The sequence below is a fragment of the Castor canadensis genome, chromosome 11, assembly GCF_047511655.1.
Source record: "Castor canadensis chromosome 11, mCasCan1.hap1v2, whole genome shotgun sequence".
NCBI classification, from domain to species: domain Eukaryota; kingdom Metazoa; phylum Chordata; class Mammalia; order Rodentia; family Castoridae; genus Castor; species Castor canadensis.
In genome coordinates, this window is record NC_133396.1 from 109,902,967 (window position 1) to 109,914,442 (window position 11,476).

The 11,476-nt window shown below is 48.2% G+C and overlaps 2 protein-coding genes across 2 annotated transcripts; one reads left to right on the forward strand and one right to left on the reverse strand.

The window, feature by feature from the left end:
* Positions 1 to 48: 48 nt before the first annotated feature.
* On the forward strand, positions 49 to 7,542 carry Cdc42se1 (CDC42 small effector 1). Its single transcript, XM_020155832.2, has 5 exons — positions 49 to 200; positions 3,199 to 3,513; positions 4,063 to 4,173; positions 4,871 to 4,959; positions 5,278 to 7,542. Exons 2-4 carry the CDS (start codon positions 3,460 to 3,462, stop codon positions 4,943 to 4,945), a joined length of 240 nt encoding a protein of 79 aa, XP_020011421.1. The 5' UTR covers positions 49 to 200; positions 3,199 to 3,459; the 3' UTR covers positions 4,946 to 4,959; positions 5,278 to 7,542.
* C11H1orf56 (chromosome 11 C1orf56 homolog) lies at positions 5,905 to 11,428 on the reverse strand. The gene is made up of 2 exons (XM_020155824.2): positions 10,254 to 11,428; positions 5,905 to 8,136 (listed from the first exon to the last, which is right to left on the reverse strand). The coding sequence occupies exons 1-2, from the start codon at positions 11,265 to 11,267 to the stop codon at positions 8,116 to 8,118; spliced, it is 1,035 nt and encodes a 344-aa protein (XP_020011413.1). The 5' UTR covers positions 11,268 to 11,428; the 3' UTR covers positions 5,905 to 8,115.
* Between the last annotated feature and the right edge of the window lie 48 nt (positions 11,429 to 11,476).

Sequence of the window (11,476 nt, forward strand, 5' to 3'; positions counted from 1 at the left end):
AGCTGTGCGCTCGGCTCCAAGACGGACGGGTTTCGTAATCGCGTCGCCGCCGTTTCCGCCCTCTGCCAGCCCCACCTCTGCCGGTCCGCCCTCTGCTCCCCACCGCGCGGAGGAGCGCTCCCGCGAACCCGTACCGGCCGGCCCCTGGCGGGAGCCCCCCACCAGCTGTGGCTGGGCGCCTCGATGCCCGAGAAGAGCAGGTGAGACCGCGGACTGGGTCCCCCGGCGCGGCCGCTCGCCCCGCCCGCGGGGCCAGGCGGAGACGCACCGGATGCTGGGGGTGGGGAGGGTGAGGAGGGGCCGCCGCGATGCTGGGTCGGGGGGAAAGGGTTGCACTCCGCGGAGACCGGGGCGGACCGGTTCGCAGGCCAAGGCCGCTGAGGCGTGGACGGGAAGGAAGGGACTGGAGCGTCGGGGGAAGGTGGGAACAGACGGGCTCTTCGACGAGTACCACTAACCTCAGGGGTGTCTTGTGCCAGACAAAATGAAGTGGAGCTGGGGCCGGCAAGGTCTCAGTCACACTGAGCCACGGAGAACAGTGACACAGTCCGAAAGATTCACAGAGGTCCCAGTCCTAGTTCAGCGTTGGGAGAAGTAGAGAATTTCTGGGTGGGTGGGGGACAGAATCAGAGTGTATGTGATAGATGGAGATACTGGGGGAGGGGAAGTTTAGGTCCTCGTTCTGTTTCTTATTAAGCCCCCCCCATACCCAGCCCCCCGCCAAGACCTTTGGAGGGGAAGGGCTAGTTAGTGTTTGGGCAAATGTCACTTAGTTGAAATATGGGGTCGACTTCTCTCCAGGGTCCCTCAAAAAGCCCTCCATGCCGTGGGGTCTCTACACAGGGACCAGCTGCATCCCTGGGCTTTTAGCCAGAATTGCCCACTCCATTTTAAATTCTCTTTCTCTTTCTTTCCAGCTGTTTCTTGTGAAGGCTTGTCAGGCAGCGGGTTGGAGGCCTTGGGGCGGGAGGGAGCGGGACCGGGAAAACCGGTTTGGGTCTACCACAGGACCGGGGAGCTACCTCTGTACATCCTTCCTCCCACCCCAGTCCAGCTTGCCCCCCAACAGCTTGGACATTCTTAAGGCCTAGTGTGACCTTGGTGATGGTGGTGGTGGCTTGGGGGCTGTCGTTCCCAGTTCCTTATTTCACTTTTCTTAACTGAAGGACTAGTTCTCAGTGCTACTTGGCTGTCAGTATGTGACCTTATGCGGTCTAATCCTTGATCCCTCCTGTTTTCCCAGCCTCTTCCCATTCACTGTGGAATTGAAATAAGTGGGTAGTGGATTTAGGCATCTTTTCCTCCTCAGTTTAACAGCTCAGAACTTCATTACTCCTCAACCTAGAGAGTGACAGCCAATCTCTCATTCCTTTTCTTTGTTCCCATTCCCACCAACCCTTGTTGCTACTGCATTGTCCCTGTCCTGTCTTCTTCACACTCTGACCCTACCCCCAAGTTTCAGAGACCCTAATGTCCTAGGGAATGGAATTTCCTGTTCACTTCTCATCATCATTGAACATTTCATGCCAAGTCCCACACATACTTTCCCTCCACCCAGCTCTGGTCAGGTCCTTGGAAAGGAAACAGAAACGTCCTTGTTCCCTCCACTGCCCCTTTCCCTCTCCCTCTTCCCCCACTTCCAGCATCATCCACCTCTGTCCACTCAGCTTTGAGTAAGGGTGGGCAAGTCCAGTCTCAGTCTGGTGGTGTTGGGGACTTGTTGAGGCAAGTCCAGTCTCAGTCTGGTGGTGTTGGGGGTTTCCTCTAATTCTTCATTGTTTTCTCCATTTCCCCCCAACCCTTACCACCTCCATTTCCCCCCAACCCTTACCACCTGCCACTACCATGACAAACCCTGTGACTGATTGACTTCCCCACTGACCACAGCTCCCCTCTCTGAACAGCTGTGTTCTGACTTCCGCCCTGATTACTCCTCCCTTCCAGGGGTGGGAAGGGAAGTGAGAGAAAGCCTAGACTCTTGAGCTTTTTCCTCCTCTAGAAGCTGTATTTCAGTATTTGTATAATCTCATCTCCAGGCTGCTAAAAAACAAAATAAACTCAGTTTTTAGGTCAGTCTAGGGTACCAGAGCCCCAGCGTTCCAAGTTGGAATCTTCAAGGTTGCCTATAGTGTAGGACAGGGAAGTATAGAACAGAGGAAAATCATATGGGCCCTACCCCTGGCTGGTAGTACTGCAAAGGGAGGAAGTTCTTCCTTGGACACTAGTACTACTGGAAAGTTCCTTGTGTGTGGTTGGCTGGTGAAGCTTGCGGGTGGAGTGGTGAGGAGGGAGGAGAGAACAGGTCACAGCATGAGGGGAGGAGGGAAGGAGGCCTGGGCCCCATAGGATATGAGGCAGAGCAGAACTGCATGACAGGACATGTGAAAAGGGTGGAGAAGGCTGCAGAACTACTCCTAATGGGACAGAAAGATACTCAGGGCATGCACCTGTACATCTGCACAGATATACAAGACATGGAGCTATGTCTGTGCTGCATGGTGCGAACAGGTACACACAGGAATGCAGCAATACAGGGCACAGACTGTACACAGCTTTCAGGAAGGATCTCAAGGTCAGATATTAAAGGAACTGCTAAATGGATTCTGGGAGGGGTTGGAGCTCAGCTGAGGGAAATGAGGAAAAACAAGGGCAATGAACTGACAAAGGAAGAAGTTCCTCACTATAGAAAGAATCTTTTTCTTGAGATCCAGCCTGCTAGGTGGCAGGGCCTATTGTTCTTAAATTCAGGTGTTCAAGGTGAGGTAAGGAAAAAAGGGAGGGACAGGGCGGAGGCCTTGTTTGTGAGAACAAAAAACCACTATTTCCTCTTCAGTCACTTAAATGTCCCTCCCCTTCTGCCCAAGGAGAAGGGTGCTGGAGCTTGTAGCACCCCACACTTTGCTCATTTCTGACATTGTCCTTTAGCCCCCTCCCTTCCTCTCACCCTTGTGGTCTCGTTCCTCTCCCTTGGTGCAGTAGTCACTGCTCTTTAACCCGTTGGTCTCCTTTTGGTTCTGTTCCTTTTTGTGAGAGTCAAACTGTGAAGTTCCTACATTTGGAAAAGATTAGTGTTGGAGTGTGTGGGAATAGGGCCTCTCCGGGAGAACTGGGAAAATATAGGGCTTATCCGAAGGATTCTGGGGCTTGGTGTCTGTGGGGGGGGATCTCTCATTAATTTCTTTCTTTCTGCTAATCCAGGGTTCCAAATCTGAGGACAACATAACCTGTGCCTGCCTGCCTGCCCCTCTGTCTGGCCCTGTTTATCTCTTGGGAGTCTGAGACGCTGACCTTCACTGCTCAGCTAAGGGTCCTGAGGATTTCACTTTCTAGACCCATCCAGCTGAGTGAACCCAACGTGCTGTTACACCTGGCGAGAGCGAGGAGTGGTGGGTCAAAACACCAGAGCAAGAGCCCTCGGGGGCCTCTGGCAGAGGACTGAAGCTGGAACCATCAGGGAATATGAGTGAATTTTGGCACAAACTGGGCTGCTGTGTGGTAGAGAAACCCCAGCCGGTGAGTCTCCCCTCCCCCACCCTCACCCCAGCATTCACAAAAATTAGTTACCAGGTGTTGTGGTTACACCATCTAGGATGGCTGCTTTCTGAAAAGCAAACTTCTCCCTCTCTGTAGGGAAGTTTCTGTGGCCAGGCAGTTGTACACGTGCAATAAAGGGACTGTGTGATGGAAGAGATGCATAGTCCTAGTTGTCACCTCTGGTTCTGTCCATTCTGAGGTGGGCCAGGTTTGTAAGTGGAACTTAAGACCTGTCAGTTTTCCCCATTGTTTCTTCATCGGTCAGAGGTGATTTTGCTGTCCTTTCTTTGTGCAGTATTCACTTCACTGTGCAGGCCACTGTCCTTACCACTCTGGTCTCATCTTTGTGTTTATGTTATTCCAGCATTGTCTTTTATACCTTAGTGGTTTTCCTATTACAATGCCACATCCCTTCTTCCCACCAGACCCTTAGCTCTTCCCTTAGTGATTTTTAAGACTCTTTATCCTTTCTCCTCTGTGACTGGAGGAGAGGGGCTGCAGACATGACTTCTCATCTTCTTCAAGCAGAAAAAGAAGAGGAGACGGATTGACCGGACCATGATTGGGGAACCAATGAATTTTGTCCACCTGACTCACATCGGCTCTGGGGAGATGGGGGCTGGAGATGGACTTGCCATGGTAATGAGAAAATGGAGAAAGGTTGATATGGGGGTTGGTCTGTAACTATAACCCTTTTTAAAAGGTCAGGTAAGGAACATTAAAAAATACTTGATGGGGAAGCAAGAATATGAGATTCTAGTCTTCGTTACCAGTTGTGTAAACCTGAGACCTGCTATTTTAGGTCTCTAGTATCTAGGATCCTGGTTCATTCATCTTTATAATTAGCATATTCATTAGGGTAGAAGATATGTGTGTCTTTATAGTTGGAGGGCTTTTTAAAAAAATGATAATCTTCCTTTCTCCTAATTAAGGACTGCCAAATCAGTGCCACAGTAAATCATTTTGTGGCTCAAAGTGTGGGACATGAAAATGTGTACGCACCTCTGTCCTAAATAATGTCCGTAATGCATTTCCATTCCCAAAGCAAGGAAAATAGATCTAGAAATGGTGATGAAGTTCTTATACTGGTTACAAAGTTCACGTATATATGGAAGAGTTTTTTTGTGCGGTGATCTCATGAAACTCATTTTACCTCATCTCCATGAAGGCCAATGTGAGGCATTGAGACTTCCCTGGGAGGAACAATAGTTTGAAACTTTTCAGATTCATATTATTGTCAATGAGACAAGGTAAACCACTGCCCTGGAGGGCACAGGGTAGACTCTTTATGGAATAGGAATACTTAGGAATGTGTCTCACATGTGCTTTTCAACAGACAGGAGCAGTTCAGGAGCAGATGAGATCCAAGGGAAACCGAGACAGGCCATGGAGCAATTCTAGGGGCTTGTAGCTCCCTTAGGAATGGTGAGTGATTACAGAAATCCATCAATACTTCACACTCATACTGACACATTCTAGTGCCCTGCTACAGAACCCTGATCCTCTTGAGCAAGAATGGGAAATAAGTGGGGGAGGACAGACTTAAGAATGGAAAATTCAAGATGCAGGATCCTTCCTGAAGGCCGAGAGAGGGGATTATATAGACAGATAGAAACTGAGAAAAGGGCACGCTGTGCATACAGTTAAAAATCTGCACTATGTGGGGCCTTCTCCCTATGGCCTTGGTTTTCTTTTGAGGCAAATCTTCATTCTTTTAAAAAACATTTTTTTTTTTTAATTCAGGTTCTGTCATCTTGAAGCCCCCTTTCTGTGTCCAGCCCAGAAGAAATGCTGCCCCCATCAGATCTCTCATAGAACCAGTGTCCCAAGGGCCCCTCTTTTCCCTATCTGCCTAACAGTGCCTCAGAAGGTGTGGGGGGCTGGACTCCCTCTACTTCCTCTGGCTGTTGCCCCTCCTGGAGATGGGGTCAAGGCAGCAGGACTGACCAAGTGACTACTGGTTGGCCAGAGGAGCTCAGCTGAATCCCTGGACACTCTAGATCTGAGCTAGGAGTTCAATGGGAACAAGGAATGTGTTCCTTTCTCCTGAATGATGGTCTGGGTGCCAACTGTTTTTAAACTTTTAACCTGGAACTCCTTAAATGGGGCGGGTGGGTGAGGTTATCAAAGTTGAAGCCGGCTTTGCTGAGAAGCTCCCTACCTCCTGACCCTTGTCTTTCCTTATGGAATGAACTAAAGCAGATGTCAGGGGGCTGAGAGGGTAACAACTACCTAGTCTACTCTTTCTCTTTAGATTTGAGATCTTAAGCTCACAGCCCTTCAGTGGCTCTCTGCTAATACCAGAGTCTTTCACTAGTTAGGCCTCTAATCCTATGTTTCTGTAGCATTACTGGCTTCCAGCAACGTTCCTTTTTTTTTTTTTTAATTAAAAATTTAATTTAAGAAGAGTTCTTTTAATTACCCCCATCCTGCTACTACCTCTGCCCTTAACCCCATCCCTGTTAAGAACCTTATTGTTTCCTACTGAATAAGAGTTAAGAGGGGACTCTTAACCTGACAATATTCTATTTAAGACTTGGGAGACCTGGCCTACCCTCTGCCAACCTCCCTGCTGTCCCAGGTAAGAAGAGGAAGAGAGATCTGAATAAATGCAGCAAAACTAGGAGTTCTGTCTCAAGGTGGACTTCCTGATTATTGAGGATGAGACAGTAGTGAGATAAACAGGTTGAAAACAATCATCTGAGTATAGGAGTCATAAGATCCTTATAGAATGGGAGCAAGGAGAGGCTCCAGAACAAGACTTTTCAACTGAGACAGTTATGACAGTTTGGGCTGGATAATTCTTTGTAATTGAGGGCTGGTCTGTGCATAAGATTTTAGTGGCATCCCTGGCCACTCTAGTTATGTCAACCCAAAAATGTCTCTAGAAATTGCCAAATGTCTCCCAAGGAAATTGCCAAATGTCTCCCAAGGATTAAATCGCCCACAGTTGATAACCACAGCTCTACAGAGTGAAGACATGTTTCTTTTAATTGATCCCCCCACCCCAGCTTACCCTCATCTAACCGGTTATTCATCTTAAGCTTGAGCCATGGATGAACTAGGACCTCTTATAAAGTAGTCCTGCACATAATCTTCATTCAGTGTATTGTTTGTGCTTGCATGGTTTCAAGTCTCTCTGATGGCCTTACTGTTGAAGAGGGGTTCCTACAGTCTGGAGACATGAACAGGATATGTTGGGATTGGATAAAGGAGAGAGAAAAGCAGTAAAGACATCTTAATTATCCTCCCCCAAATTCTAAGTTCTATTTCTGTGCCCTAGTCCCAGAACCAGACACAAATAAAAGACTCAGGGAGTTTTGCCTGAAGACCACATCCCACTCCCCCTTGGTTGGAGAGTGCTTTTAGTGAGAAAGTAATGTAGGAGCAGGGTCTTTAGGCACTTTCAGTTTTCTCAGGTGTTTTGTTCTGATCCTTTCCTTGTAGGGTAATTAGGAAGGCAGAACAAGACAGATGAGTTCCTACCTGCTGCAAGGCAAAGTTGGGGGGGTCTCCTTAGCTCTGTCACAGAAGGCCTGTTTTATAGTAGTGGAATCAGGACTGTGAGAAATGATATCCACTCTACTGATCATACCATCCATCCAGTTTTTCTCCATCTACAGTGACTGAGGTTCTAATTTTTTCAAATTTCAGTGTATTTCCTGCAGTTTTTCAGGGTCTAAGATTGGTCATACAGATTCATCATTCCCAATTTAGTTACTCTGAAAGCCTACCTTTCTGGCCTAAATGAGTACAATAGCCTAAGGATTAGACTGGTGATAAGATAGGGTAGAAAGATAGAGGACTCGCTCTTTAGCCTCATCCTAATACCTATTCTTTGGACACAGTCTTCTCTTTGGTGCTCTCTTTCCTTGAGCTACCTTTTCTAATGTGTATGCTAGCATCACTTTACCAATAAAGTGATAAGAATGGGTTTGAGAGTCATAATTTATATTAAAAATTGTTGGACTTTTAAATACTTTTTTCAAATAAAAATAATAAGCAAAATAGTTGTAGAGTAATCACTACAAGTATGCATTGGATCAAAAGATAGATAAGACTGATGAAAATAACATTTTCAAAGTGGTTGAGATAGAATTTTGTACCAACATTGCCTTTTCCAGAGATAGCACCAAGCATTGAGAAGGCAAGGAGAAATCACCATCATCTTTCAAGGGCTACTTGTTTTTAAAACAGACTTGGGGATGAAAATCAGTGTCATTTTATCTTGAGGAACACAGGAGAACAAGCCAGAGGCTGATGGCTATGAAGTTCAGTTTTAGGACAGAAGAGATCTATGGACTCTCCTCCCTCAAATACTTCTGTAAAAAGTCACAAGACTAGGTGCTGGGGGTGTGGCTCAGTGATAGAGTGCTTGCCTAGCATATACAAAGCCCTAAGTTCGATCCCTGGCTCCAAACACATTCACACACACATACAAAAAAAAAAAAATAGACACCAACCAAATGATAATTTTTTTTTCAGTTTTGTTTTTCTGTACTAAAAATATAGTGGGTGAGGGATAGAAAGGGAAGGAAGAGGTTGAGATGCTGACACCTCCTCTTGTAGGTGAAGTGGCCATTACCTCCGGGTTCTGTCTGTCTGGGTATGGGGGAAAAAAAATAGAGAAAAGGGGAAATTACAACCACATCTACATTCTTATCCTTTCCTTGCTTTATCCTCCCTTCCTCAAACCCTCATTCCTTCATCCCTACTGCCCTCCCTCCTTCTTTATGCTTCATTTTTATATTCAAAGTCATATTGGAGCCAGGCGCTAATGGCTCACACCTATAATCCTAACTACTTGGGAGGCAGAGATGAGGAGGATGGCAGTTCAAGGCCAGTCCAGGCAAATACCTTGAGAATACTCAACACAAAAAGTGGCTGGCAGAGTAGCTTAAGTGGTAGAGCTCCTGCTTAGCAAGTGTAAGGCCCTGAGTTCAAACCCTAGTACCACCAAAAAAGGAAAAAAGTATTGGACACACAAGGAGAAAGACAAAACCAGAAGCCAGCAAAATCACCAAGAATACCCTTTTGTTTATTGTCTTTCCCCCCCTCCCTATTGTTCCTAGCAATTGAGACTACTTTATCAGGTCAATCAGAACCTTTGATATGGTAAAGCAGAGGACTTTCCTTCCTTGAGAATTTTGAAGTTGCTGGAAAGAATCCCCAGGAAAACCCTTGGGAATTGGGGTTAGGTAAGAGCATGGGCACTGGTGTCAAACCTGGCTTCAATGTGTGCCTCTACCACTACAAGATTTGCTAACTTTGGAAACCCATTTCTCCACTTGTAAAATGAGAATAACCTCAAAACGTTATGAGAACTGATCCAAGTAAAGTGCCCATAGTGAGACCTCAGTTACTGTTAAACTGCATGAAGTTGAAAGCTTAATTGGCTGGGTATGGTGGTCCACAGCCTTAAGAGTTTGAGGCCAGCCTGGTCTGCACAGTGTTTGAGGTAAGCCAGGGCTATATAGTGAGACCCTGTCTCAAAAAATTAATTGGAAAGCTGATGGAGTGGCTCAAGTTGTAGAGCCCCTGCCTAGCAAGCATAAGACCCTGAGTTCAAACCCCAGTACTGCAAGGGGAAAAAAAAACAATTGGTTAGTATCTTCCAATCCATTCTCTTATTAGGCAGGCACTCTATTGTCTGAGCCAATCCACCTGCCCAAAATGCAAATCTGGACGATGGGGATATTTGTTGTTGTTTTTTTTTTTTTCTCTTCAGTATTAGGGTTTGAAATCAGGGTCTCATGCTTGCTAGGCAGGCACTGTTATTGCTTGAGCCCCTTCACCAGCCCGCCAATCCATTCTCTATACATTAAGAAGTCTTTATGTGAGCAAGGCATGGAAGTTCTTGCCTATAATCCCAGCTACATGGGAGGTGGAGATCGGTAAGATTGCAGTTTGAGGCTGTCAGGGTAAAAGGTTAGCAAGACCTCTCTATCTTAACCAAGCCAGATGACATAGGTAGGAAGACAGTAGTCTGAGGTCAGCTCTGGCAAAAGGCAATACTCCAAAAAATAACAAAAAAGGACTGGGGACCTGACTCAAGTGGTAGAGTACCTGCCTAGCAAGCACAAGACCCTTGAGTTCAAACTCCAGTACCATATAAACATATAAAAGTCTTTAGGTATTTACAGTCTTAACTATCTGATCAATTATCATCTAACAACTAATAAGATATGTTGCCTAATAAACAGCAGTTCAAGAAATATAAGCAGTAGAGTGCTGGTGTCTCACTTCTGTAATCCTAGCTACTTGGCTCAGACTGGGAGGATTGCAGTTCCAGGCCAGCCTGAGCAAAGAGTTCATGAGATCCCCATCTCCAAAATAACCAGAGCAAAATGGCTCAAGCGGTAGAGCACCTGCTTTGCAAGCATTAGGTCCTGAATTCAAACTTCATTCTCACCAAAAAAAAATAAAATAGAAACAGACAGTGGGGCATGGTAGTCCATGCCTGCATTCCCAGCTCCTTTGGAAGCTGAGGCAGGAGGATCTCCTGAGCTCTGGAGTTCAGGTCAGCCTAAGCAACATGCAGAGAACCATCTTACAAACAAGAAACTGGTACAATCAGTGGCCAACAATAATGTGAATAACCAATGCATGCTATGGATCAAAACCAAGTAAGACAGTAACAGTTCATGCAAGCACACTGGCTGGTGTAGCAATAGATTTGGGATATTAGCACTTCTCAGATTCGTCAACAAAACACTTACTGGTTGCATCTCTGTGAACACTGAAGAGAGACTATTCCAGATATCCTCCAGGCCAATCCTGACCCTTTTCCAAAAAGCAAGAGCTGGGCTGGGGCTGGGAGGTGGTAGGCTGGGTCTGCGTCTTAGGTGGATGGGGGGCATGTGTGGAGTGGTGGTGGTCCAGGTGGTGGTGGTGGTGGTCGTAGAGCTGCAGCTGGTTTCAGAACAGAGACTTGAGTCCAGGGGGCACTCCTCCCGATGCCGGTTGCAGGGACACTGCCGGTAGGTGCAAGGCCGGTGCTCTGTGCGGAGTTGGTTCAGTGCTCCAACTCGAAGGCGCCCAGATAAGCCCTGTAGCTTCCCAGCCCGGCTCCGGCTCATGGTGCCTGACTTGCAGTGGCAGTGCCAAGGGCCCCAGGGCAGAAGCACCACCCGCAGATCCTCGGGAGGTGGCATGGCTTTGGGTGAAGGTGATGGCCACCCACTACTGGGGGTGGACCCAGCTGATGGCCACGACCACGAGGTCAGGGTGGTCTCGGAGCTCAGCAGGTCCCTGGTAGACTTTGGAAGGGGAGATGGCAGGCTTGTGGTCAGCCTGATTTCTGGTTCTTGCTTATTGGCTATGACTCTCCCGGTGCTGGAAACTCCTATTGTACTGGGAGTCCCAGGGCTGGTATTCTTTCTGGCATCAATCACGACCCCCTCTTCCAAAGACCCATCCTCATCGTTGTCATCGCTGTAGCTGGCCAAAGACGACCGGCTGATTCCTGTCACTGTGGCCAAGAGCTCGGCAGCTGCTGGGCCTGCCAGGCGGTCAGCGGTGGCCAGGGCATCATTCTCATCCTCCAGAGTAACCTTCGACTTCCTCGGACGACTGGTCCGGGAGGGGCCATCTGTGCTCCGGCTGCGGGCTGGGGCCCCCAAGCGTAAGCTGGTCCGCTGCATCCCCGTCGGGGTAGGACCTTCGGCCCCCGCCGCCCAGGGCCCCAGACTGAGCAGCAGGGCCCAGGGCAGCACGCCGGCGGCGGGGACCATGGGGCTGGGAGGCGTGGGGTTGGGAGCGGGCCGGGGCTCCTATCTTCTCTCCCTCCCTTCCGTTCTCCACCGACCCGCCCACCCGGTCGTTTGAACTGAGGCCAGCTGGGGCGCTCTGAGGCGAGGCTCGTGCCACGCCCCTCCCCTAAGTTCTCTCCCTGCGCGGGGGCGGGGGGCGCTCGGCAGCCCCAGGGGCTGAGCTAAAAATC

Bases quoted from the DNA above. Each gene is read 5' to 3' on its own strand.
- Cdc42se1 (XM_020155832.2), top strand. From the start codon at position 3,460: ATGAGTGAATTTTGGCACAAACTGGGCTGCTGTGTGGTAGAGAAACCC. The intron at 3,514-4,062 runs GTGAGTCTCCCC...TTCTTCAAGCAG, and splicing joins TGGTAGAGAAACCCCAGCCG to AAAAAGAAGAGGAGACGGAT. The intron at 4,174-4,870 runs GTAATGAGAAAA...GCTTTTCAACAG, and splicing joins CTGGAGATGGACTTGCCATG to ACAGGAGCAGTTCAGGAGCA.
- C11H1orf56 (XM_020155824.2), bottom strand. From the start codon at position 11,267: ATGGTCCCCGCCGCCGGCGTGCTGCCCTGGGCCCTGCTGCTCAGTCTG. The intron at 8,137-10,253 runs GTAAGTGTTTTG...CCCCATACCCAG, and splicing joins TGTTCACAGAGATGCAACCA to ACAGACAGAACCCGGAGGTA.